General features: G+C 39.4%; 1 protein-coding gene across 1 annotated transcript in view; it reads right to left on the bottom strand.

Annotated features, from left to right (window-relative positions):
* Window positions 1-4499: 4499 nt before the first annotated feature.
* Window positions 4500-25809, bottom strand: part of LOC127572771 (long-chain fatty acid transport protein 6-like) — a 44131-nt gene continuing 22821 nt past the window's right edge. The window contains exons 6-10 of the mRNA XM_052020381.1: window positions 17768-17858; window positions 14264-14462; window positions 9939-10036; window positions 8309-8439; window positions 4500-6140 (exon numbers count right to left, since the gene is read on the bottom strand). Coding sequence (XP_051876341.1) covers window positions 5964-6140; window positions 8309-8439; window positions 9939-10036; window positions 14264-14462; window positions 17768-17858 — 696 coding nt within the window. The 3' untranslated portion in view covers window positions 4500-5963. The remainder of the gene's footprint in view (window positions 6141-8308; window positions 8440-9938; window positions 10037-14263; window positions 14463-17767; window positions 17859-25809) is intronic.

Raw genomic sequence — 25809 nt, 5'->3', positions numbered from 1 at the left:
TGTTTTAGTCACCAAACCACAGGAAAAAGAATCTCTCTATCTGCCCTATCTATTCCTCCCATAATTATATATACCTCAATCAGATCACCCCTCACCCTCCTTCATCCCAGGCAATAAACCCAGCCTATCCAATCCCTCCCTATAACTAAAGCCCTCCAATCCTGGCAATATCCTGGTGAATCAGGTCTGCACAATCTCCAGCTCAATAACGTCCACTTATTCTAGAGAATTGTAAGACAATGAATTTGGGAAGGTGCAAAAAGGTGAAAAAATATAAAATAAATGGTGAACAACAGAGGGGTCTATATCCACAGATCCTTAAAACCAAGAGGGCAGGTAAATAAAATGGTTAAAAAGGCATAAGGGATGCTTTCTTTTGTTACCCAGGGCATAGAATACGAGAACAAGGAGGTTAGGCTAAAAAATGTACACAACACTAGTTAGGCCACAGCTAATCATATACAGTAATAAAAGTGAACATTTTTGGTTACCACTTTGCAGGAAATAAGTGCTTGTAATTTCTGAGGACATTGTCAGGACCAGAACAATGTAACTATAAGGAAAGATTGGATAAGCTCTGGAACAAAGGAGACTGACTGGAGATTTAACTGAAGTGCATATAATTATAAGCAGCTAAAATGGAGTGAATAGAAAGGACTTATTTTCCATCACAGAGGTGTCAAAATGAGGGACATAGGTTCAAAGTAATTGGGTGGATTAATTAGAGGGGAGATGAGGAGACTTTTTCCCAACAAGAAGATAGTGGCAGTCTAGAACTCACTTCCCAAAAGGATGGAAGAAGCATAAATCATCACAGCACTAGTATGTGTACTTGAAGACCCATTACATGCAAGGCCTTGCACTGAGTATTTTAAGGTATGATTGGGTTCATTCTTGTTTCAAATGAGTGGCACAGATATGAGAGGCCAAATGGTCTTCATCTGTGTCATAAATTTCCTACGATTCTATTACTTTATTAACCTGTCCTCTTTAATGCAAAGTTAGATTAAAGACTCATAAATTTGCAGTAGTCTCATTACATGCAGATACTAATGGGGATGGATGATTTTTGGTTCTGCAGTTAATCTTATTGCATGTGAAAAGAAAGACTTACATTTATATGACATCTTTCTCATTCCTTTCTTGACACCCCAAAGTAATTTACAGTCAATTAAGTAATTTTTGAAGTCATGATATAGAAAGCATATCAGCCAATTTGCACACAGCAAGGTTTCACAAACACTGATATGATACTGACCAGGTAGTGAGTTTAGTGAGACACAAGAGACTGCAGATGTTGGAATCTAAAGCAAAATCATTTTAGTGATTTTGACTGAGGGACAAACATTGGGACCAGTGATGTCTCCTCTGCTCCTCTTTGGAAAAACTGCCATGAGATATTTTATGTCCACATGAGACAGCTCAATTTAATATCTTATGCAAAAGGTGGTGCCACCAATACTCCCTCACTCACACTGCAATGGAGCGTGAGCCAATAGTTTTGCGCTCAAATTTCTGAAGTATGCCTTGAACCCTTGACACTTTGAATCAATGCCACGAGATGAGCTACAGCTGTAGCAATCAAATACCTGCTTCTTAAGGCATTGCATTTGATTGTGAATGATTAAATTACATTGCTGTTTAAAACCCTTTGACAGGATATTACAGAGAAGATTAAGTGTGATGAAATTCAGGGACAGATGGCAAAATGGATTAACAACTGTTCAGAAGGAAGGAAACAACAGGAATCAATAGCAGCAGTTCCTTACAATGTCTGGAAATGGGCAGCCATGTTCCAAAGATTTTTGTTCTTGAACTTTTTTCTGTTCATTGTAGACATTTTTGATTAGAATGCTGGAGAACTAGTGTCCACATTTGTCTCCATATAGTGAGTAACCCTGTTAATCAAAGTAAGCTGGAAGTCATCTGCAAACCTTTTGTTATCATTTAGATCTAAATCATAAATACATACTACAAAAAACAAGAGACCCGATAGTGAGTCTTATGGAATCCCTTGTAATAGCCTTCCAGTCACTAAAACACCCATTGACCATTAACCTTCATTTCCTGCCACTGAGTTAATTTCGATCCAATACTATTCCTCGAATTGATAAGGTTTCAGGCTGCAATATGTCAAAGGCACTGCCTCCAATGGCCCTTTTAATTATCTCTTCAAAAAATTAAATCTAATTAGTCAGGTACAATCTTCCCTCAACAAATCCATGTTAACTATCTCTGATTATTCTGTGCCTTTCTAAATGGAGGTTTATAATGACTTTTAGAAAGGATTCCATTAATTTTTCTACCTTCAAAGTTAAACTAACATCAATTTAGCATCCTAACTAAAAGGTATGGATCTTTAGAATTTTGCACTATTTTGTTGGCTGAGTAGGCTCTTTTTTTTAGTGTTTTACGAGGTTAGAGTAGCCATAGGAGTAGAGGAGTGGAACACAATTATTTTAGATCACAGTTTAGTTTTACCTTTATGTGATATTCAGGTTTCAACTAACAAGCTTGTCTTTCCATTTCCTGAGAACTCCACAGTTTCTCATGTTTAATTCACTACCACTGAACTATATTAAGTGGGAGATACATGAGAAAGATTATTGTACAAAAGCCAAACAAGTTCAGACAAGTTTAAAGCATTCTGAGGATATACGACTCAGAAGCTAAATAACATACTTTAACGTTCCTATACAATAGTTTAATTTCATGATAATTTCTCCCAACCATGGATAATGGTGCAGGTATCAATGTCATTTTGCTTCATGTTCTTAACATATGATGTTGACAAAGAATATTAATTAATTGTGGTATCAATAATTAATGTTTAAATGTAGCAAATGTTATGACCAGTACACGAGTTTTGTCTGACTAACTCAAAACACAGGACACAATATTCCTATGACTTCAACTGAAATCAATTTTATAGCATCAAGATATATAGGGTTAATAAAAAGGTTTAAATTCCATAACAATCAATCATTATGCACATGTCAATATTGCGTGGCACTAAAGAAAATATATTGAATCTATTTCATGATTTATCCGCCCAGCCTTGCCTAGCTTATTAGATTACGGCGTGGGAGAATGTGGGTTGGTTCAAAATTACACAAACTATCCTTTATTTCAATTAATTACTGAATATAAAGTACATCCAATTACAAAAATTGAAATCTCATGGAATTTCAGCTTTTATCTGTTGAAAAACTATGATAAAATTCACAACTATTCAAATAAATCTGCTGTTCATATTGCAGAATAATTTACCTATAACTCCCCTTATGGTGTTAAAACATACATAAGTAGTACATTAAATATAAAAAAAGGCTTCTAACTGCATGAGGTCACAAAGAAATTCCATGGAATTTCTATAATGTTTAAATTAGTATTTGTGCACAATAACTCAGTGAATAAATGCATCACCCTCGTACTGAAACTAAGATGGAGGAAGGTAGTTCCAGATTTAATTGATCTTGACCTAGCAGTAATTGTCTCCATCCTTCTGGGCCAGTTCTGTGATGGCATTCTTGCTGAAAAATGCTTGTACATTAGACTTAATTGTGATGTTTCCTCCATAACCCATGCAGAAAACAACTTGAATAATTGCAATCAGGGCAAGGTGAAAGAGCTTTGGTGGTCCATGGAAATGTAATCAATAAAAGTTACCAATCCTTGAAATATACATGTTTGCTGGGCTTGCACAGTGATGTCAAAATGCATTGTTTAGGTGTTACACTCAAAATTGTACTCTGAAGTCCTGGCCTATATGTTGCATGCTGAAGCAGGGTTTAATCGGAGGATTGAAGTCTGCTTTGGAATTATTTAAAAGGGGTTGGATCTTGCCTGGACTGCTAGCAGTGGGTGGAGGCCTCCATCTTCTTCCAGGTAGGTTCTTCCCTGTGATTACTTCTACCCATTCCCCTTGCCGCTGATGTCCTGAGGCACTACACCACACTCTCATCCTGTCAATAACAACCCTCAGCTCTCCCGATTGTTTGCTTAAATGATCCTGCCCCTCCCTCATTCTCCAGTTTCCCATACCAACCACCCCATCCCCAATTACTATTCCTAGCCATCTCCAATCATCTACTTGGCTCTGTATCCTCTGTACCTAACCCACTACCTGATATCCTCCTGAGCGCCATTATCTGCAGTGTCAGGAGTTCACATTTGAACTTGATGGCTCATTCTATTATGTATGTTGCTTAGGACTTCATAAGTGAAAGACTATATCCCTGGGGGTTTATGCAAAATTAAAGTACCTACAGGGGCAATTTTGATTTTCTCTGGTTGTCAAATATTGCTAAAAATCCACCTCTGAGTTGTTCATAGGACTCTCTTTTACAGACATAGTGGTTCTCTTCTTTGTCCAAAACTCTCCAAAAAGGCTACATCTATCAAAATTTACCCCTGTAATTTCAAAGTTTATAACTTATTTAGTTTACGTATGCTCAGAAACCTCAATTACTGTATTTGCTTGCCTGCCCTTACAATTCTTCCTGTATTTCTCAATTACTTTATACATTTTATTTTCTTCCTCAGTGGAGAAAGAATCAGTGTCACCCCATGCATCCCAGAGGTAGGGTAAAGCTGCTCAACAAAGTGGAAATGAAAAAAAATGGTAGGGCTTAAAGAGAAAAATAGCAGGTAACAATGCAGAACAAACCTAGCATTAACAATTCAGGTAGATGATCTTCCATCACAGAAATGTGTTAGATATAATGGTTTGTGATTTTGATTATATTTTTTCAAATCAACTTTTTATTTTTCATTGCTTTCTTGACCCGACTTTGATCAGGCTGCTGTGAAAAGGAGACAACGTTTGAGCACATTCTTCAGAATGACAATCCCACAACACGTGCATTGTTCTCCAGTGTGAATAGAGGGAAAGATAATTGCAAACATGGATGGCAAGGAGTTAGTACATTATTAAAAACTGGCCAGTGAAACCAGGCTCCTTCCCAATTCTGAGTCCTTCCTATACTAATGTGGTAGAATGGGTATTGGTGATGTCTTGTGGAATTTAACTCCAGTATTTCTTGCCCACAGACATTCTAATTGACAGAGTGTAGCCCTTTGAGAGTATATTAATGTACTGAGGGGTGAGCAAGATTGTGGGGAAAGGGAAATAGATTATAGTGGGCTCCAGGTTGTGGAATGGTTCATATCATAGACTGCTGGACCTGGATCACGGGGAGTCCAAGTGTCCAGATCACATAGCATGAGTGTGATGGTGGATAAGGGAACAGACAGATCATGACATGAGGTTTATTAAGCAGCTTGATGAGCTTAGAAGAGCAACTCCTGGCCTTCCTGGCTCACAAGTGGTGCTGCAAAATCACTTTCCCATGAATGATATGGATTCTGTCAGCATGTCTTGCCTGCTTGCAAATGCTAAGATTCCTGAAGCCTGGGGAACTGGATAAAAATGTTATTTATGTTGCTCCAGATTCCAGCATCTGCAGACGCTCCTGTAAGTAGTTAGTTCTTACCTTGGACCTTCTCTGAAATGGGACCTAGTCAAAAACAAGGCAAATGTAATGGTAGGAATGAAATGGGTACTGTAATTAAGATTACAACTATGCATTTAACAAAGATTGGGATATGGGTGCAGGAAATTTAAGAATTTAAACGGGTCATATTGATGGTGCAGGACATCACTAAAAACCACCTGGGAGCATTTAAAACACTGCTTTGTTCAATCAAACAAAAATCCAATGCAGACTTCTTTTAAATAGTTTAGAAAGTATTTTTAAAATGTATTTAGTTTCAAGAATATATCTTGTTACAGAAATACAAGTTAAAATTATATACAAGTTAAAAAAAATTCCATCTTCTGATATAATGTTGATAAAATACAATTGGTATTAAAATTAACACTATAAAATTATTTGCTGATCCAGTGGTCATATTGGATTCCTGTCGTCATAATAGTAAAATCTGCAGATCGTAAATATGGCTCATAATTTTATCTCGAATGACAAAATCTGGTTGTAGATTTGTTCCGTCATAGGAATGTAAGATTTCTCGGATGTATCCAGGAAATACAAGGGCTCAGTTATTATTTTAGGATTAAATCCTTCTTCTACCAAATTCAATTTTTTTCTCTTGAATGTAGTAGTCATCTCCATGGTTTCCTAAATTGTAGTAAAACAAATAAAACTGGTTACAACTTGTAAATTTTTCCCAAAAGGAAAGCATCTACTTTAATTGCTGTGCTCATTCCACCTTCATCTTCAGTTATCACAAACATCAGTGGCTGTGAAGTAGGTCTCTGGATCTGGGTTAAGGTCTGCATTGCAGCATTCTGCACTGGTTGGATACTGATACAATTATGATAAGATTGGAGCACAACACCTATTGGCATCTTATACCAGGTCAAATAGTCCATGGGCCTATCCTGTTACGTTATTGGGGAAAAGTGTTCATGGTAGGCTCTGGATTCTGGGATGGTCCGGATTCTGGGATGTTCGACCAAGATCATGGTGGGGTAGTGGATCCGGATCATGATGAGTCTGGGTGTTCAGTTCATGCAGCACAAGTGCAACGGTAAACTTGGTCAGGAGTGGTAGGGCATGGGAAACAAATAGATCATGATCCTATTACTTTTCTAGGTCTATCCAAAATCCACTATCTTCTCACGAATGGCACTTACAACATGTATTTCAGTTGTACTTTGTTTTGCTTTAATAATGACAACTTGTCCATTTTAGAAATGTAATTGCAAAAACCTTTAGATTATGACAGATCTTTTCAACAAATGCATCTAAACTTGTCACTACTGCCCAAATTACAAATAACTTAAATGAATAGTTACAATAGTATTAGTTTATGCACAACTAATGATAAATATATTTTTTTAAAAAATCTGTTGCAAAGTGATTTTTTAGATCCTTTTATCCTTTCACTCTTACCTAGTCTATCCACTCTCAGACAACGTGGTTAACTTTTATTGCCTACTGAAGTTACTTAGCAAGCTTTTCAGATATCTGGCCAATTAGGAATATGCAGTGAAAGAAGCTTTGTCAGAGCTGCCTATGACAATAGACATAGAAAAACAGAAGTGGGAAGAGGTCATTCAGCCTGTTGAACTTGCTGGGACATCCAATACAATTAAGGCTAATCATCTACCTCAATACCACAATTGTGCTCTCTCCTTGTTTGTATCTAGAAATGTATCTATCTCCTTCTTGAATCTATTCAACCATGTGGCCCCTACACCCAGGTGGTAGAAAATTCCACAGGTTTCACCTGTTTCACTTCCTCTCCAACTTAAAAATCTAACCCCATGTCTTGAGGGGGTGATTCCCTTGTTCTAGATTCCCCAGCCTGACCCGCACCCGAAACATTGTATCTCTGCCTGACCTACTGAGCATTTCCAGTACTACTTGCTTTTATTTTGAATTTCTAGGCGACTGTTCTCAGCCAATGGTTTCCCATTCAGCTTCTACACAACTTCTCAGAACAATTTAAAGTTCCATCCTTATTTCTTACTGCTCTTCATTTGCATGATGCTCCTCAAGGCATCAGCTTTCACACATGTAAACACTTAGTTCCATCCCAACGCCACAATGCTCAATTCTACAACTATCACTATTGGCTTAAATCACTCGCCCACCAACTCGTGGGTGAGTCTGAGCTTTCACCAGCTGAATTCTGACTCAAACAAAATCATTCAGTTTGTCTCTGTTTGTGCCTATTATGAATTTGGATTTGTCACAGGCTTTCTGATATTATAATTGTAGTTGCTGAAAGTGAACCCCACTGCATTATTCGGAGCAACATCCACCCAAATGATTTGGGGTATAACAATCGAGCATCCTGGACCTGAACTGGATATTTATATTGACCTCAAGTTTCTCCAACCTTTTTTGAAGGTCTAGCTGGACAGATGCAGCTACACACAAATTACTAAGCTGCCTTATTTCACAGCTAGTCACTTAACAGTGATGATCAGATTCAATTAAATAGATAATAATAAAAATTTTATCAGTGAGTCGTCTTGCTTTACTCCTAACCATCAACCTCCATATTCCTCTCAGTGCCAGGACAAATTGTGTTCTTTAAGAAATTTTTTTGTTTTAAAAGTTGGTTGATTACGTTATTCCTTGTTTATGGTGTTAACTTGACTTATGTGTATTAATTGCTTTTTATATACTTTAAAGGAATTGAAGATGATAGTCCTGTGTTATTCTTCTATGAACAAACATATCACATTCATACTTAGTAGGATGAATGACCCTTTTAGTGAGAAATCAAACTTCATTAATGTGTTAAACTGATTAAAGTATCTGTAAACATTGACCTGGATCCTTAGGAAGCGCGGGTAAGCATAGCTTGGCAGATGTTTCACAACATGGTTATATATAATTTTTTCATCAAACACTTGATCTGGTTTCAGGATGATTGCTGCCATTCCTATCCTGCCTTCATATCCTGTGATAAGCAAATAAAATGGTTAATTAAAATTTGGCCAACAAAGTTAAAAATAAAAAAAATTAAATACTTGTCCCACGCCTAATTTAAATATATATTCTGATTTCTCAAATTTCACATTTAATATAAACTAGAATACATCACATTTCATTATTTCTTCCCAAAATTTCATTTATAGATAAGAAACTGATAATACTTTCATGTCTTAACAGTTTCCTATTTTCATCCCTTCAATGCTGATGAGAAGGATTTCCTGTACAAAATGAGGATTTTTTGACATGCCCTTCCGTGTGCCCCCCACCTCCCCGCCCACATATAACTTCAGGAGCCTCTATCGAGTCTCCAATGTGAATTACAAACTCCCGCTTAAAAAAAACCACGGCTGAAGTGTTTAAGAGGTGCAGTTTTTGCTCTGCAGGCATGATGGATTTTTCAAAATAACTCACAGCAGTCGCTTTTGCCCCTCTTTGACACTTTGGCCAAATGTTTGAAGTTGCGAGCTATTGGCTTCAAAATAATAAAAATCACAATTAGGTGACAAACAAAATTGACAAAAGTAGAAGAGGAACAAACAGTGAAGGAAATAAGATGGTCAGATTAAAAAAGTTCCGTATCCTATATAACAGGGTTAAGAAACATTGGATTTGGAGGACCAAATGAAACATTAAAAATAATGACAGGGAAAAGTAATAAAAAGATGAGCAATGTGGTTTTAAGCATAATTCAACAAGTAAAGAATACATCTAAAGCACAGAGCACGATTATTAAGTAATAGATTCCTGCCCAGGTTTCTGCAATTCCCTTCTTAAAACCATTCACTATTTTTCTTTGGTTTCTGTGAATCTTTTGTAAAAGTCAAGGTAATTAACTGTAAGCCTCCTTTAAATCAACTCTTTGTTTTTTTTAATAGGGAAACTCCTTTAAACCACTCTGAGTTAAACCACACTTCCTCTGTTTCCAAAACCAAGGGAAAAATCTTCTCTTCAACTCTGATTGCCCTCCAACCTTTCACCCTTCATTGGTGCCCATTACCTTTTCATCCATTGTACATTGAGAGTCAGTGAGAAACAGCATGGAAACAAGTGCTTTGCCCACCATTTCTGTACCAACCATTAACCACCCATTTACACCAGCCGTAAAATAATCCCACTTTTTATTCTCCCCACATTTCTCATCAACTCCCCCCAGAGTCTACCACTCACCTGCACTATTGGGGGAATTTACAGTAGCGAATTAACCTTCCAAACCCGCACATCTTTGGAATGTGGGAGGAAACTGAAACACCCAGAGGAAACCAACCTGATCACAGAGAAAATGTGAAAACTTCATACAGATAGCACCCGAGGTCAGGATTAAACCAGGCTCTGTTGCTACTAGCTGCACCTCTCTGCTGCCTGAAGTATTTGGGAAATACAACGTGCAAGATCTGACTGCTCTAGTTAACATAAAATTAAATCAATTTTTGAAAATATGAGTTAAATACTACTTTTATTCTTCACCTGGAATAGCTACCCCATACACATTGGCTTCTTCCACCATATCCAGCATTCCAATTATTTCGGCCACTTCTGTGGTTGCAACATTTTCCCCTTTCCACCTAAAAAAAATGACATTCAGTAAGGTGAGGTATTTTGTAAGACAGCAGTTAGGCCTGATACTTTCTGGTTCAAGCACTCAGCACGCATCATTGCTGAGAAATTGGATCCACGTACCCACGTTTAATGCATGAAGAGAAGAAGAGTACAAAGAATCTGTTTTGCCCACATCAGATGCCTTCAGTGATCATTTCCAGATCAATAAATTAACATCAGGAAATTAGCCTGGTTGTTGTTTACCTACCATCAGTTGCCCAGCAACAACATCATAGGGTGGGAAGCACATCCATCCTCTGCTGAGGTGGGGGGGTGAAGGAGGGGAGAATCCAGTTATTGTGGTCCATGTACAAACCAACAATATAGGTAGGATCAAGAAAAGGGTTTTGCTGAAAGAGTTTGAGCAGCTAGGGTCTAAATTAAAAAGCAGAAGCGCAAAATAATTTAAATTTGACCATGCATTAATAGGATCAGGGAGATGAAAGCGTGGTTTAAATGACCGATGTTGGAGAAGGGGTTTTGTATCATTAGTCACTGGCATTAGTACTGGGGAAATGGAGAGTTATTTTGTTGGAATATTTTATATCTGAACCACAAATTGAATAGCAGAAGGAGATGGGGCTTTAAAATCAATGGGGGGGGGGGGGGGGCAGTGGTCCCAGTGGAGAGAAATCTAGAACACAAAAGAGAAAAAGCAATGATGCAGAGCAGAAAAAGGATTGGGGCAAGGGTGACCAAACTGTATCTGGAAGGGACAGAGCATACAAACAATAGAATGCACTAACAAATAGCGTCTGTCTAAATAAAGATAGTACAAAGACAAAAAAATGTTAAGATGTTAAAAAGACAAATCTAAAGGTATTGTATCTGAAAAAAAAATGAAGATTCATGTTAAGACTGATGAATTAACAGCACAAATAAACGTCAACTGATACAATATAATTGCCATCGTGGAGTCATGACTGCAGTGAGACCAAGGCTGGAAGCAGAATATCCAAGGATATGTAATATTTAGGAAGGATAGACAAAAAGGAAAAGGAGCTGTGGTGGTGTTGTCAGTAAAGCATAGAAACCAAGCAAGAGTGTGAAAGGATATTGTCTCAAAAATTCAAGATGTGCAATCAGTCTGGATGGACCTAAGAAGTCCCAATAGGCTGAAAACATTTATAGCATTCTCTGTAGGTCTCCAAGCTGTAGTGATAACATGGGGGATAGCATCAAATAGGACATTAGAGATACATATAAAAAAAGGGTACCACAGTGATCATGGGTGACTTTACTGTATTATGAGACTGGTCAAACTAAATTAGCAATAACATGGTGGAGGATGAATTCCTGGAGTCTAGGCTATCCCCAGTTAATGAACGGGTTCTGCTTTTACAGACATCCAGAAGTCGATTTTGTCTGCAAGTTGGAAAATACACAAAAATCGCTCAATATGGTAACCACACCTCCACAGTACTGTAATGAATGGCATCAAAAACACAAGACTGATTAGAAAGAACAATTACTCCTGTGCAGAAAAGAAAAAAACTGTTTGTGATGTACATAAATGACCTGGATGAGTATGCTGATGGATGGGTTAGTAAGTTTGCAGACGATACCAAGATTGGTGGAGTTGTGAATAGTGTAGAGGACTGGTGACGGATATAGCGTGATTACGGATCAGTTGCAGATGCGGGCAGAGAAATGGCAGATGGAGTTTAACCTGGATAAATGTGAGGTGTTGTACCTTGGTGGGACTAATGTCAAGAGGCAGTACACTCTTAAGGGCAAGACCCTTAACAGTGTTGAAGAACAGAGAGACTTTAGGGTGCAAATCCATGACTCATTGAAAGTGGCTACACAGGTAGACAGGTTGGTTAAGAAGGCTTATGGAATGTTTGCATTTATTAATCGAGGTATTGAGTAGAGGAGTCCAGAAGTTATGATGCATCTCTATAGGATTCTGAATAGGCTAGATTTAGAGTATTGCATGCAATTCTGGTCACCTCACTATATGAATGATGTCGAGGCTTTAGAGAGGGTGCAGAGGAGTTTTACCAGGGTGCTGCCTGCATTAGAGGGTATGTGCTATCAGGAGAGGCTAGACAAACTTGGAATCTTTTCTCTGGAGGGGCGGAGGCTGAGGGGTGATCTGTTGGAAGTGTATAAAATTATGAGGGGCACAGATAGGGTGGACAAGCAATATCATTTTCCCTTTATTGAGCGATCCAATACCAGAGGGCATGCATTTAAGGTGAGGGGGGTAGGTCAGAACAGATGTGAGGGGTATCGTTATTACTCAGAGTGGTGGATGCCTGGAATGCGTTGCCTGATAGGGTGGTGGAGGCAAATTCTTTGGGGGCTTTTAAGAGAGGCTTGGAGGGCACATGAATGTGAGGAAGATGGAGGGGTATGGGCATTCTGTAGGTAGGAGGGATTAGCTACGGGCGCACAACATTGTGGGCCGAAGGGCCTGTTCTGCGCTGTACTGTCCTATGTTTTATATTCTAAAAGTGAAGAGGGCAGAAACTAGTTCTGCCATTCGTAGAAACAAATGTATGTATGTATGTATGTTGGACTTTTGAATTTAATAATGTTGTGGGAGCTCCTTCATAAGTTGGGTGTTCTTATTCCAGGGACAGCCTGTATGTATCAAATGGCTATTGTACAATACATTGAGCAGCCAACTAGGAAACAGGCTTTCTGATTGGGCATTATGCAATAAGAAGGTATTAGTTAATAATTTTGTTGTGCAAGGCCCTTTTGACCATAGCATTAAGATGGAAGGTAAAGTAGTTCAATCCTAAACTTGGGTCCTTAAGTTAAATAAAGGAAACTACAAAGGTATGAGGAATAGGTTTGCAGGGTACTCTATGGAGCTTCATTAACAGGCATGACAATGGGCAGGCAATGGCTAACATTTAAGAAAGGAATGCAGGAACTGTAACAGTTAAACATTTCTGAAGCAAAAACACCAAAAGGCAAAGTAAACTCCAACCATGGCTTACAAAAGAAGTTAAGAATACTAATAGATGTAAAATGGAGCCATATAGCTTTGTCAGAAAAATTATCAAGGGTTTAAGAGAGAGAAAACAAAAATAGTGAACTGCAAAAGCATCCACAGTATGTAACAAGCATTAGTGAAGGCAAGTGTAGATTCCTTAAAGTCAGAAATGATAGAATTTATAATATGAAACATAGAACAGCAGAGCAATTAAACAAATACTCTGGTTCTGTTTTCATAGAGAAGAACACAAATAACTTCCCAGAAATACAAGGGGACCAAGAACCTTATGAAAAGGAGGAATTAAAGAAAATTAGTATTAGTAAAACAAAACCAGAGAAATTAATGACACTGAATGCCAATAAATCTCCACAGACTGATAATTCAGATTCCAAATTAGTGTGGAAATAGTAGATACATTGGTTGTTACCTTTCAAAATTCTACACATAAAGAGAATAAAAATAAATGGGACTTTTTTGGGATGGCGTGCAGTGACTGGTGATCGAAGGACAGAACTGGTGGCAGATTGAAGGACTGGTGACAGAAGGATTGGTGCTTATGCTCTTACTGGTCACAATATTCATCAATGATTTGAATAAGGGAAGAAGAATAATTCTAAGGTTGCCAATGCCACAAAACTGTGGGATTGTGAATTGTGAGGAAGATGCAAAAGAGTTCAATACGATTTAGACAAGTTATGTGAATAGGCACATAATTGAATTTCACAACTTGTCAAACATCAAGTGATTCAGCAGTGAAGTTAGCTAGCCCATATAATAAGTAAAAATCAATGCTGCTAAAACATGATCACAACATAAACTAAACAAAAAACACAATTTTATCCTAAATCAATAATATGATCTTGCCAATTTGACTATAAGAATAAAAAGTTGCTATCTTAGCCTCTACAGGTCATCCACAGTTTATGGCAGGGTTCCGTTCCTATGAACTGCTCGTAACCCAAACAGTTTGCATGTCGGAAATGCAGCTGTGAACCAGGTTTCCACATGCCAGAAGATGCCTGCAGCCCCACAGCAGCCGGCAAATCCATCCTGTCGGTCTCCCAAACACTCGTTCATATGTGGGAGCCATACATAAATTGAGCATTCATAAGAATCATAGTCATAAAGTCATACAGCACAAAAGCTGGGGAAGATCTGTAGTAGTTAACTTAAATGAATACTATTTTTCATCCTTGACTGAATAAATGATTTAAGACATTCCACAGTTTATAATCTTTACCTGAAAGTGTCCCCAACCCGATCACGAAAGTAAATATAGCTGTCTTCAGTCTCAGACATCAGGTCCCCAGTATTGAAATACACGTCACCCTTTTTAAAAACATCTCTGAGGAGCTTCTGTTCTGAATACTTCTTGTTTCCAGCATAACCACTGAATGGATTCCACTTAGTCACTGAAGACAGGAGGAGTCCAGTCTCACCTACGATAGGAGGAGAATGGGTTGATTCAAACACTTTGCAAGAAGAACACAATAAGAATACAGTCAAAGTTGGACTACAATGCACTACACTTGAGCACAACATAAACTCCCACTAAGTTTGGCTGCCACATGGTAGAAAGTACTTGAGCTTATCTAAAGCCTTTCACAATTTGCATCCACTTAAGTAGTTATTCTATTGTCTTGGCTGTTGCAATGCATATTGTAATAGAACATAGAACACTACAGCACAGTACAGGCCCTGTGGCCCACAATGTTGTGCCCACATTTTATCCTGCTCTAAGATCTATCTAACCCTTCCCTTCTACACAGCCCCCTATTTTTCTATCATTCATGTGTCTATCTAAGAGTCTCATGAATGTCCCTAATGTATCTGCCTCCACAACCTCTGCTGGCAGTGCATTCCATGCACCCACCACTCTCTGTGTAAAAAACGTACCCCTTATACCTTCCTCCAATCACCTTAAAATTCTATCCCCTCATGTTAGCTATTGTCGCACTGGCAAAAAGTCTCTGACCGTCCACTTGATCTATGCCTCTTGTACACCTCTATCAAGTCATCCTCCTTCCCTCCTAAGACAAAAGCCCTAGCTCGCTCAACCTATCCTCATAAGACATGCTCTCCAATCCAGACAACATCCTGGTAAATCTCCTCTGCACCCTCTCTAAAGCTTCCACATCCTTCCTATGAGGCAACCAGAAATGAACACAATCCTTGTTTTTATATCCTAGCCCTCTCGAGACGAATGCTAACATCACATTTGCCTTCCTTGCTACCGACTCAACCTTCAAGTTAACCTTGGGGTTCCCAAGTCCCTATGCACCTCCGATTTCTGAATTCTCTCCCCGTTTAGAAAATATCCAACATTTTAAGATATCCTCCTCACTCTTCACAACAGTTTTCGTGTTGTCTACAAACTTACCGATCAAACCACCTACATTTTAATCCAGATCATTAAGAGTATGCTTTTCCAAATCCAGGTAAATCCTGTCCCCAAGAACCTTCTCCAACAATTTCCCAACCACTGACGCAAGGCTCACCGGCCGATAATTTCCTGGCTTGTGCCTGATGCCCTTCTTAAAGGAAGGGATAATAACATCGGCTACGTTCCAGTCCTCTGGGACCTTGCCCGCGGCCAAAGAGGAGACAAAGATCGCTGTCAAGGCCCCAGCAATCTCCTCCCTTGCCTACCTCAGGGTCCTGGGACACACTCTGATAGGACCTGGGCATTTATTTGCCTTTAACCTTTCTCAATACACACACACCTCTTCCTCCTTAATCTTGATGTACCCTAGAATATCAACATACCCCTCCCTGATCCCATCACAGTCCACGTCCTTCTCCTTGGTAAATACTGAGGCAAAGTACTCACTGAGGACCTCACCCACTTCCTCGGGCTCTGCACAGGTGGTGGTAAGTTTCCACACAGCAAGATTTCATAAATAGGAATGGAAAAGTGAGCTCCTACTGGTTGCATCATCATGTTTGCTTGCAGTGATGGTATACAAGGATACCCAGATCCCTTTGTACATCCAACATTTCCCAGAGCAACGAGACAAAAGGCCCAATGAGTGGAAATCTGGGAGAGCAGCAGTGAAGTGTGATGACATAGGACAGCAAGCAAGTGGGTATTTCTTCCTAGTCTCTTCTGATTGGTCAAGAGATTTTAATTATGGGACATTCCTACAGCTAAGGAGCACACATTTAAAATAACTGAATCAAAACTAATTAGATAAACAGAACAGATATGGCTGGCAGGCAATGTGTCATAGTTACATAGGAGCAGAGCCACAAAGATAATAATCCCAGGAACCAGAGCCACATACAAATTTGCAGAGAGTAAATAACATTAGAACAGTAAACAGGTGACTCATAGGTACAGGAAAAGGTGGTTCATGGGGCACTGGGACCAGTACTGGTGGAAAAGAGGGCTGTTCAAATGAGATAGTCTTCATTTTGGACCAGTGTCCCATCAAATTGCATAACTAGGATTATAGACAGGGATTTAAACTAATTAGAGGAGGGCAGGGTTCAAGAAACCAGTAGTTTAATAAATCAAAAAGAAATGTGAGAACAGTGGTGTAGGGCAGTGAAGGGGCAAATAACATTCAAAGCATGACAAGAAGGGCACAATATAGGAATGAAAGTGTGCAGTAGATATTGGAATCCGAGTAAGTAATAATTGTCCAAGTTGAAAACTTAAGGCTCTTAATCTGAATGCATGCAGCATTTGTAACAAGACATACGAGTTGATGGCACAAATAGAAATTGATGTTTGATTTAAAAGCTATTTCAATGATCTGGACTAGGAACTCAATATTTCAGGTTATTTGAGGTTCTAAAAGAATAGGCAAAAAAGGGAAAGGAGGTGGGGTGATGTTGCTAATTAAGGAATGTATCAGTGAGTTGGTGAGTAGAGACATAGATGAAGTGGGTCATGACGTGGAATTGGTTTGGGTGGAAAATACGGAATAGCAGGGAAAAGACATAGGTGGAGGTGGTCCATTGGCCCCTAAAGATTCACAGTATGACAAAACACAAAAGGAGAAATGTCATAGGCTTATAAGAAGAGAACAGCAATTACCATGGGTGATTATTATCTGTAAACTAATGAAAGGATACTGTGGAAGAGGAATTTATGTAGTGCATCAAGGATCAATTCTTAGAGCAATTCATTGAAGAACCTAGCTGGAGACAGACTATTATAGATTGGGTGATGTGTAATGAGATAGGATTAATAACAGATCTTGTATTTAAGGCTCCTTTAGGGAGTAGTGATCACAACTTGGTACAAGTCCAGATACATTTGAGGGCAAACATATTGGGTCCAAATCCAGTGTCCTCCACTTAAATAAGGGCAATTAACAAGGTATGAAGGAAGAGTTGTCCACAGTGGACTGGGAAAATAGGATAAAGACCGGTGGATGAGCAATGCCCAATACTTAAGCAACTATTTCATAATGCTTATCCTAATCAGAAAGAGGGGTCAAGAAAAACATTAAATCAAAAACTGAAGCATAAAAAGCGGCCAAAGCTAGAGGTAGCTCAAATACTGGGAAATTTTTCAGGATCCAGCACACAGAAGCACAGGTGATCACTGGTGATGAAAGAGCATATCATAGGCTCCTTAACCCAACTGCGCATCACAGTTATGAATGTGCTTTTAAATACATTTTCATTTTTTTTAGCATATACAGTTACACATCCTTGCAGCACTTTGAATACTATTTCCACTCGAAAGGCGTTTACTAAATTGTCATTCTTTAGTTTTTAAATGTAAACATACCTTTGTTAACTATTTCACATATTCCTTGTTCATTCCTTATGGGCTTTTCATTCTGAACATCATATTTCACCAATTTATATGACAGAAATGCCTGAAGAATAAAATAATTGGAAGAATTTTTCTTAATATAATTATATCAGATGCAAGGCAAGAATAGCAATTCCAGATTAAATACTTGTCTCGGCAGTATTCATGAAAATCCTGAAACAATTTATTTTAAGTAAGTATTAGATTGATCATTACTGATGTTAATCTTCTCCTTTTATTTCCTGCATGATCTGCTGATAGCTGTCACTCCGAAGTAGTTGACAGAACCTGAGGAAGCAATAGTTTTAAGTCAGGATATTTGATAACTGCACTTTGAACTTTTCCTAAATCCAAGAATGTGTGGTGGAGGTTCCTTTCATGATATTATTTAACTTCCTGGAACTATAGAGTAAAAGGTAAGTTGGTTGAGGCTAGCTCTCTGAATTGCCAGCTAGGTAAATGGTGAAGTATTGTATTATATCTGATTATCTACCTGTAGCATTAAACCACACAGGAGAGGCTGGTTGATGTTTCTTCCCTCAAGCTATTGACATCATCATTAGCAGATAATACCACCCAATCAACTGATTTAACGAACTCTTAAAAAATTCCAAATCAGAGAAAATGATCACAAAATTCCTCACATTCAAGTGGGTGGGGACATTGCTTCCAGTTGCACTCAGCACACATTCTTTGGAAACCTGCTTTTAAGCAAATCAGCAACCATATCACTTTGACCTATTTGCATATAATCACCAGTACAGTATAATGGACTGATTGTATAATGATGAGGAAATCCACTACTAATTATAGAATATTTGAATATTTTTGCATTGTTATAGAACTTCTTTTGATTTTAATGGCATAAGCATGTGGTTGGAAAGGTAACGTTCCACTAACTGCATGAGGAATTGTGTGAAATCGTTCCTCTCTGTCTTAAGGATCAAGGACTCTGGACACGAGCTTTGTAGACCAAAACTAGTTTAATCACAAAGGCAAATGTGGGACAGAATGGATGGGAACAGACACACGCTCATTCACGCACAGGATACCATGAACATGAGAGGGGAATCGCAACTGGGGTAAAATACACACACACACACACACACACACACACACACACACACACACACACACACACACACACACACACACACAAACAAACACACAATAACAATGTACAACTTCAGGATATAACACTTCAATGCTTGACCCACACTAGCATTGGCCCTTAACGCTCCCCGAGTCTGAGTGAAACGCTCCCTGACCATGTGGTGATGCACTCTTACCAATGATCTCTGCAGCGTTGTCTCACTACTCCTGGGGTCGTCAAAGAGGAAGGGCTAGGGGATGGAGCCCTTTTTATGGTGCTAGGAGGCTGGGTGGAGCCTCATTGTTGTGATTTAAACGAGCCAATAGTGTGGGAGTCAAAGACAAAGGTTCCTGCCATAGCTAATGGTCAGGCAGGTTCAGAGACAAAGGGTACTGGTCAGGCAAGTTCAGAGTGGTCAGGCAAGTTCAGAGGCAAAAGGTACTCTCACACCTAAGGGGTGGGTGGATCCGCACCTTGATTGACAGTAGTATCAATTCCGATCAGAGGAGCAATGCTGTCCTCCGGTCAGCGGGGGTCATTGTCGTTACTGTCACGTGACAGCCATGTGGATTTCCCACAACAGGAATATGATTTTTTTTAATAAAAATTGATTCCTTGATAAGAAAATAGTAAATTGGGTACTTTAGATATGGAGTTACCCACAAGTAGTCATTTTATAGCAAACATAAGACTAAAGGAAAGGGATTTTTGATTTACCACTGATGACTTAGTGGAGCAAACGTTAAGGTGACACCAAAATCAAAATTAATAGAGCACTGTTGAGCATGTGAATGTTAATTGCTATATTGATATCAACACCACTATTTCTTCTTTCAGTTAGGTATGTACAGTATTAGCAATTTTTGATAAAAGGATAATCTTGTTTTAAAAAATGCAATGCATAAAGTTATTCTTGTTATCTCTGAGGAACCTTTGTGACCCGTAGGGAACTCCAACCCCTCCTAAACAATTCATTAGAGTCTTCTACCCATTTTTTTTTCCACAGATGCTTCCTGACCTGTTGAGTGTTAACATTTTCTGTTTTATTTCAGATTGCCAGCATCAAGATTTTTTTGATTTTCATTACATGGTCCAGATCAGTTTTACGCTGGGTTTTAATTTGAGTATTTTTCATCCACTTTCCTCTTGACACAGAGAGTGGCAATGAGGTCATCATGGCTGATAGGCAGAAGCAGGAACTGTACTGGGCTGCTCTCATGTTTTAGCAAATAGGGCTGGAGGTATTTCAGGAAACACAATTATGTGACACTGTGGTCAGGTGTCATCTGGTTGCATGACACCAACAATTGTTGTTGCATTGATTTAGATCACTTGTAGCTGGTTGCCAATGCTCATAGTTTTGCATCAGGTGCAAGCAAAAAGGGGGTACGTAAAGAGAGAGGATTTACACCTTTAAGGAAAGAATGCAATAGTGGACTTGGGAGATGAAGAAGAAGGGATCATGACTGGGGCAGTTGAGGAAGATTGGCGAATAAGGATAGGAGATGGAGTCTCAGAGAAGACAATGAAACTAATGACCAGGTTTTGGGGGTAGTGGTGAGGGGATGGAATTGAGGTTCAGGTGGAGGGGCCAGAGAGAGAATGCAATAGTAATAGAGCCCAATATTTCTTGGAAATATTCAATGGGAGGAACTCTAATTCCATCAGTGATGAAAAACAGTTCATTGAAAGTGCACTAATAATTAAACTACAACATGTGACTCTCAAATTCACCTCATGATCAACAGTAATGCAACACCTTACAGATAGGCAACATGTTGTAACAGATTAAAAAAAACTTTTTTAAAAACAAGATCTTCTCTCTCTGTTTGATTAACCTGCTGATACTCACTTTCTAACTTCAGTTGAAATCAACTGCAAAGCAAAAGAATGGACCAGAAATGACACTTGAAACATGCAATCTCTTTTCCAATCTCCTTGGATTATAACTTGGACTCAGGATCTGTATCAAGGTGACAAGTGAATTGGGAACTTCTCTCACAGCTGATCTGAACTTGAACTTCCCAAGTCAATACTGGCCAGTAGAGACCAAACTAAACCAAAACCAAGTGACTGCTTTACGGGCATAAATCCTGGAACAATTTCCCCAGGGCACATTTTCGCAAGTCAGCGATGCATGAACATTTCCCCCTTGACCCAACAGACATGTGTTTTTATGGGATAACAGAAATTAATAAGTTCTAATTTCCACTTCAGTGTCTAATACCCACTCAATCACTAACTCCTGAATTTTCCAACACTTGGAGAGTGAAGATCTTCATACTCTGTTCCTTTTTCTTTCATTCGCCCACTGGTGGAAACAATCTTTTGCTATTGTTCACTGCAAAATTGCAGGTTTTAGTCATGCCTTTAGTTACTCACCTCCCGGAGTCACTCCATATTACCAATGTTGCTGCCAGCTTTCCAAGAAATATTGGGCTCTATTACTATTGCACTCTCTCTCTGGCCCCTCCACATGAACCTCAATTCTATCCCCTCACCACTACCCCCCCAAATCTGGTCATTAGTTTCATTGTCTTCTCTGAGACTCCATTTCCTATCCTTATTCCCCAATCTTCTTCAGCTGCCCCAGTCATGATCCCTCCTTCTTCATCTCCCAAGTCCACTATTGCATTCTTTCCTTAAAGGTGTAAATCCCCTTCCCTAGTCTGTTCACCCTGCCTTCACATCTCTGCTGCTTTCTCTCCTCAGTATCTGAGAGTAATTTTTTTGGCAGTTGGTACATTTTCTAGTCAGTGAAAATGGGCATCCTGGCATTAGACTCATGTCAGAGACAATTCGTCTGGATGGGTGCGCTCAGGCACCCAAACATAATTATGATTCATCATCCAGTTACGAGGTTAATCATACTTCTTTTGGGTGGACATAGTATTGGACTGTTTACCAGTCAAAATAGTCCGTTTGCAATCTGAACCCTCTAAGGATTTTGCTTGAGCCCCCACACAACCTTAATGGGAAAAAAAATCCAAATCACTGCAAAGTCTTTACTGAAAATAATATTTGCTTTAATAACAGTTCCAAGCCAAAAAACAGGAAAGACTGCCTGAATTAGAGGCAGCTGTGAACAACAATCCCTTTATGATACCCTAATATCAGACAGAACAAGCCACCCCAAGTGTCTGGTAAAATAAAATGTGCAACATTTTCTGGTCATAAACTGTCTCAACCATCCCTAGATTTAGCCACAAAAAAAAATTCCTTTAAACTGCAGCCCTGAATTTTTGATTATGCTGAAATCATTGCAGTTCCAGTAGCAAAGCAAATAAATACACTGTCATTGGTTACGCGCTTGAATAAAGCTCCATGAAACAAATAGATCAGAGATATGTTAAGTCAACTACTTGCGAACATGAAAAATTAAGTGCAAAATATCTCTAGGTAGTCCAATGCCTTAACATTTCACTTTGTCCCAGTTGGATTTGTAACTTAAAATACTTTCCAAGTACATAACAAAATTTCATTTTGGCGATTTCACAGTTCAGTTTGCTTTGAGAGGAAAGACACAATGTTGAATAGTTATGACTGGAATTTTTGGCACTTATTGGAGAATATATTTTTCTGCTAAATAAATACAAATTTTGCAGAATGCTTCTGAGTTCATTTGTGCACGTACTTTTCTGTGAGTTTGTGTGCTCCTAGTAGAATTTTATACTGCTATCTTACGAACCAAACAAGGAGTGAGCAATGATAGAAATCTGGAGTGAGAAGCTTGGCATGGATGAAATTAATTATTAATTTTAGATTAATTGGTGCATTTATGTAGCAATCAAAGAAATCACATTTGTAAGTATTTGTCCATTGATATTACTAACAGTAATTTCTAGCAAGCCGGAAGATGGTTACCTCTAAATGTATCCCAGTCAGATTCCATTTATCCATTATGAGATGTTAAGTGATATGCAGGAATTTTAATTGTTTTCACCTGACAGAAACTGGGCACAAAAGCAATTAAAATAGAGAAAGAAACAGAAGAACAAAGGAGAAGGAATAGGGGGAAATTACAATCTAATTGTCCAAAAATCAGGAATGAAAGAGACAAATGCTAGGTTGAGGGGAAAAAAAGGGAAAATAAAAAAAGAATAAAATTTAATATTTTTAAAATTCATAGATCATATAAACATACAGCACAGAAACAGGTTCTTTCAGCCACCCTTGTCCATGTCCATGCCAACTGTGATGCCTATCTTCACTAATCTCATTTGCCTGCATGAAGCCCATATCGCTCTATGCCTTGCCTATCTAAGTACCTGTCCAAAAGCCTTTTGCACATGGTAATTGTGTCTACTTCCACTACCTCTGCTGACAGTTCGTTCCAGATATTCACCACTCTCTGTGTGGAAAAACTTACTCCCCAAATCTCCTTTAAATTTCTCCTTTCTCACCTTAAACATGTGCCCTCTTGTTCTAGACTCCCCTGCCCTGGAAAAAATTCTGATTATCTATCCTATGTATGCACCTCAATTTTATGAACTGCTATAAGGTCACTCCTTCCAGTGAGAATTAACGCAGTCTATCCAATCTCTGCTTATAACTACAGCCCTCGATTTCAGGCAACATCCCGTTGAACCTCTTCTACACTCTCCCTATTGCTGCCACACCTTCCTGTAGTATGGGGACCAGAACTGTACACAATTGGAATTGGTTTATTATTATTATTTTCACAGGTACCGAGGTACAGTGAAAAACTTGTCTTACATACCGTTCATACAAATCAATTCATTACACAGTGCAACTGAGGTAGTACAGGGTAAAGCAGTAACAGAATGCAGAGTAAAGTGCAACAGCTACAGAGAAAGTGCAGACCAGGCAGACAATAAGGTGCAGGGTCATAACGAGGTAGAATGTGAGGTCAAGAATCCATTTTATCCTATTAGGGAACCGTTCAATAGTCTTATAACAGCATGATAGAAGTTGTCCTTGAGCCTGGTGGTACATGCTTTCAGGCTTTTGTATCTTCTGCCTGATGGGAGAGGGGAGAAGAGAAAATGCCCAGGGTGGGTGGGGTCTTTGATTATGCTGGCTACTTTACCGAGGCAGCGAGAAGTATAGGCAGATTCCATGGAGGGGAGGCTGTTTTCCATGAGTTGCTGCGCTGTGTCCACAACCCTCTGCAGTTTCTTGTGTTCACAGTTGCCATCCCAAGCCATGATGCATCAGGATAGGATGTCCTCTGTGGTGCATCGATAAAAATTGGTGAGGGTCAAAAGAGACATGCCAAGTTTCTTTGGCCTCCTGAGGAAGTAGAGGTGCTGGTGAATTTTCTTGGCCCTGGCATCTATGTGGCTGACCAGGACAGGCTACTGGTGATGTTCACTCCTAGGAACTTGAAGCTCTCAAACCTCTTGACCTCAGCACCGTTGATGTAAACAGGAGCATGTGCACCGCCCCACCTTCCTGAAGTCAATAACCAGCTCTTTTGTTTTGCTGACATTGAGGGAAAGACTGTTCTCATGACAACATGTCACTAAGCTCTCTATCTTCTTTCTGTACTCTGATTCATCGTTATTTGAGATACAACCCACTACGGTGATATCATCTGCAAACATGTAGATGGAGTTAGAGCAGTCATGAGTGTATAGGGAGAAGAGTAGGGGTCCAAGGACGCAGCCTTGTGGGGCACCAATGTTGAGAATTACCGTGGTGGAGGTGTTGATGATTGCAGTCTGTTGGTCCGGAAGTCAACCATAGAACCATTGAATACAGGACTTTCGGCCCACCATGTTGTGCTACCCTTCAAACCACACCTAAGACTATCTAACCCCTTCCTCCCACATGTCCCTCTATCTTGAATTCCTCCATGTGCTTATCTAACAATCTCTTGAACTTGACCAATGTATCAGCCTCCACCACAACCCCAGGCAGCACATTCCATGCACCAACCACTCTCTGAGTGAAAAACCTCCCTTTGACTTCTCCCTTGAACTTCCCACCCATTACCTTAAAGCCATGTCCTCTTGTATTGAGCATTGGTGCCCTGGGAAAGAGGCGCTGGCTGTCCACTCTATCTATTCCTCTTAATATTTTGTATACCTCTATCATGTCTCCCCTCATCCTCCTTCTCTCCAATGAGTAAAGCCCTAGCTCCTTTAGTCTCTCCTCATAATCCATACTCTCTAATCCAGGCAGCATCCTGGTAAATCTCCTCTGCACCCTTTCCAACGCCTCCACATCCTTCCTATAATCAGGCGACCAGAACTGGACACAGTACTCCAAGTGTGGCCTAACCAGAGTTTTGTAAAGCTGCATCTTTACTTCACGGCTCTTAAACTTGATCCCACGACTTATGAAAGCTAACATCCCATAAGCTTTCTTAACTACCCTATCTACCTGTGAGGCAACTTTCAGTGATCTGTGGATATGAACCCCCAGATCCCTCTGCTCCTCTACACTGCCCAGAATCCTGCCATTTACCTTGTACTCCACCTTGGAGTTTGTCCTTCCAAAGTGTACCACCTCACACTTCTCCAGATTGAACTCCATCTGCCACTTCTCAGCCCAGCTCTGCATCCTATCAATATCCCTCTGTAAACTTCAACAGCCCTCCACACGATCCACAACACCACTAATCTTTGTGTCATCTGCAAACTTGCTAAGCCACCCTTCCACCCCCTCATCTAAATCATTAATAAATATCACAAAAAGTAGAGGTCCCAGAACCGATCCCTGTGGGACACCACTAGTCACAGCCCTCCAATCCGAATGCACTCCCTTCACCACAACCCTCTGCTTTCTACAGGCAAGCCAATTCTGAATCCACACTACCAAGCCTCCCTGGATCCCTTGGCCTCTGACCTTATGAAGAAGCCTGCCATGCAGAACCTTATCAAACGCCTTACTAAAATCCATGTAGACCACATCCACTACACTATCCTCATCAATCTTCCTGGTCACCTCCTCAAGG

The sequence above is a fragment of the Pristis pectinata genome, chromosome 7 (genome assembly GCF_009764475.1).
Source record: "Pristis pectinata isolate sPriPec2 chromosome 7, sPriPec2.1.pri, whole genome shotgun sequence".
Classification (NCBI taxonomy): Eukaryota; Metazoa; Chordata; class Chondrichthyes; order Rhinopristiformes; family Pristidae; genus Pristis; species Pristis pectinata.
The sequence above is the reverse complement of the archived record's forward strand: the minus strand, read 5'-3'. Positions and strand labels throughout refer to the sequence as shown.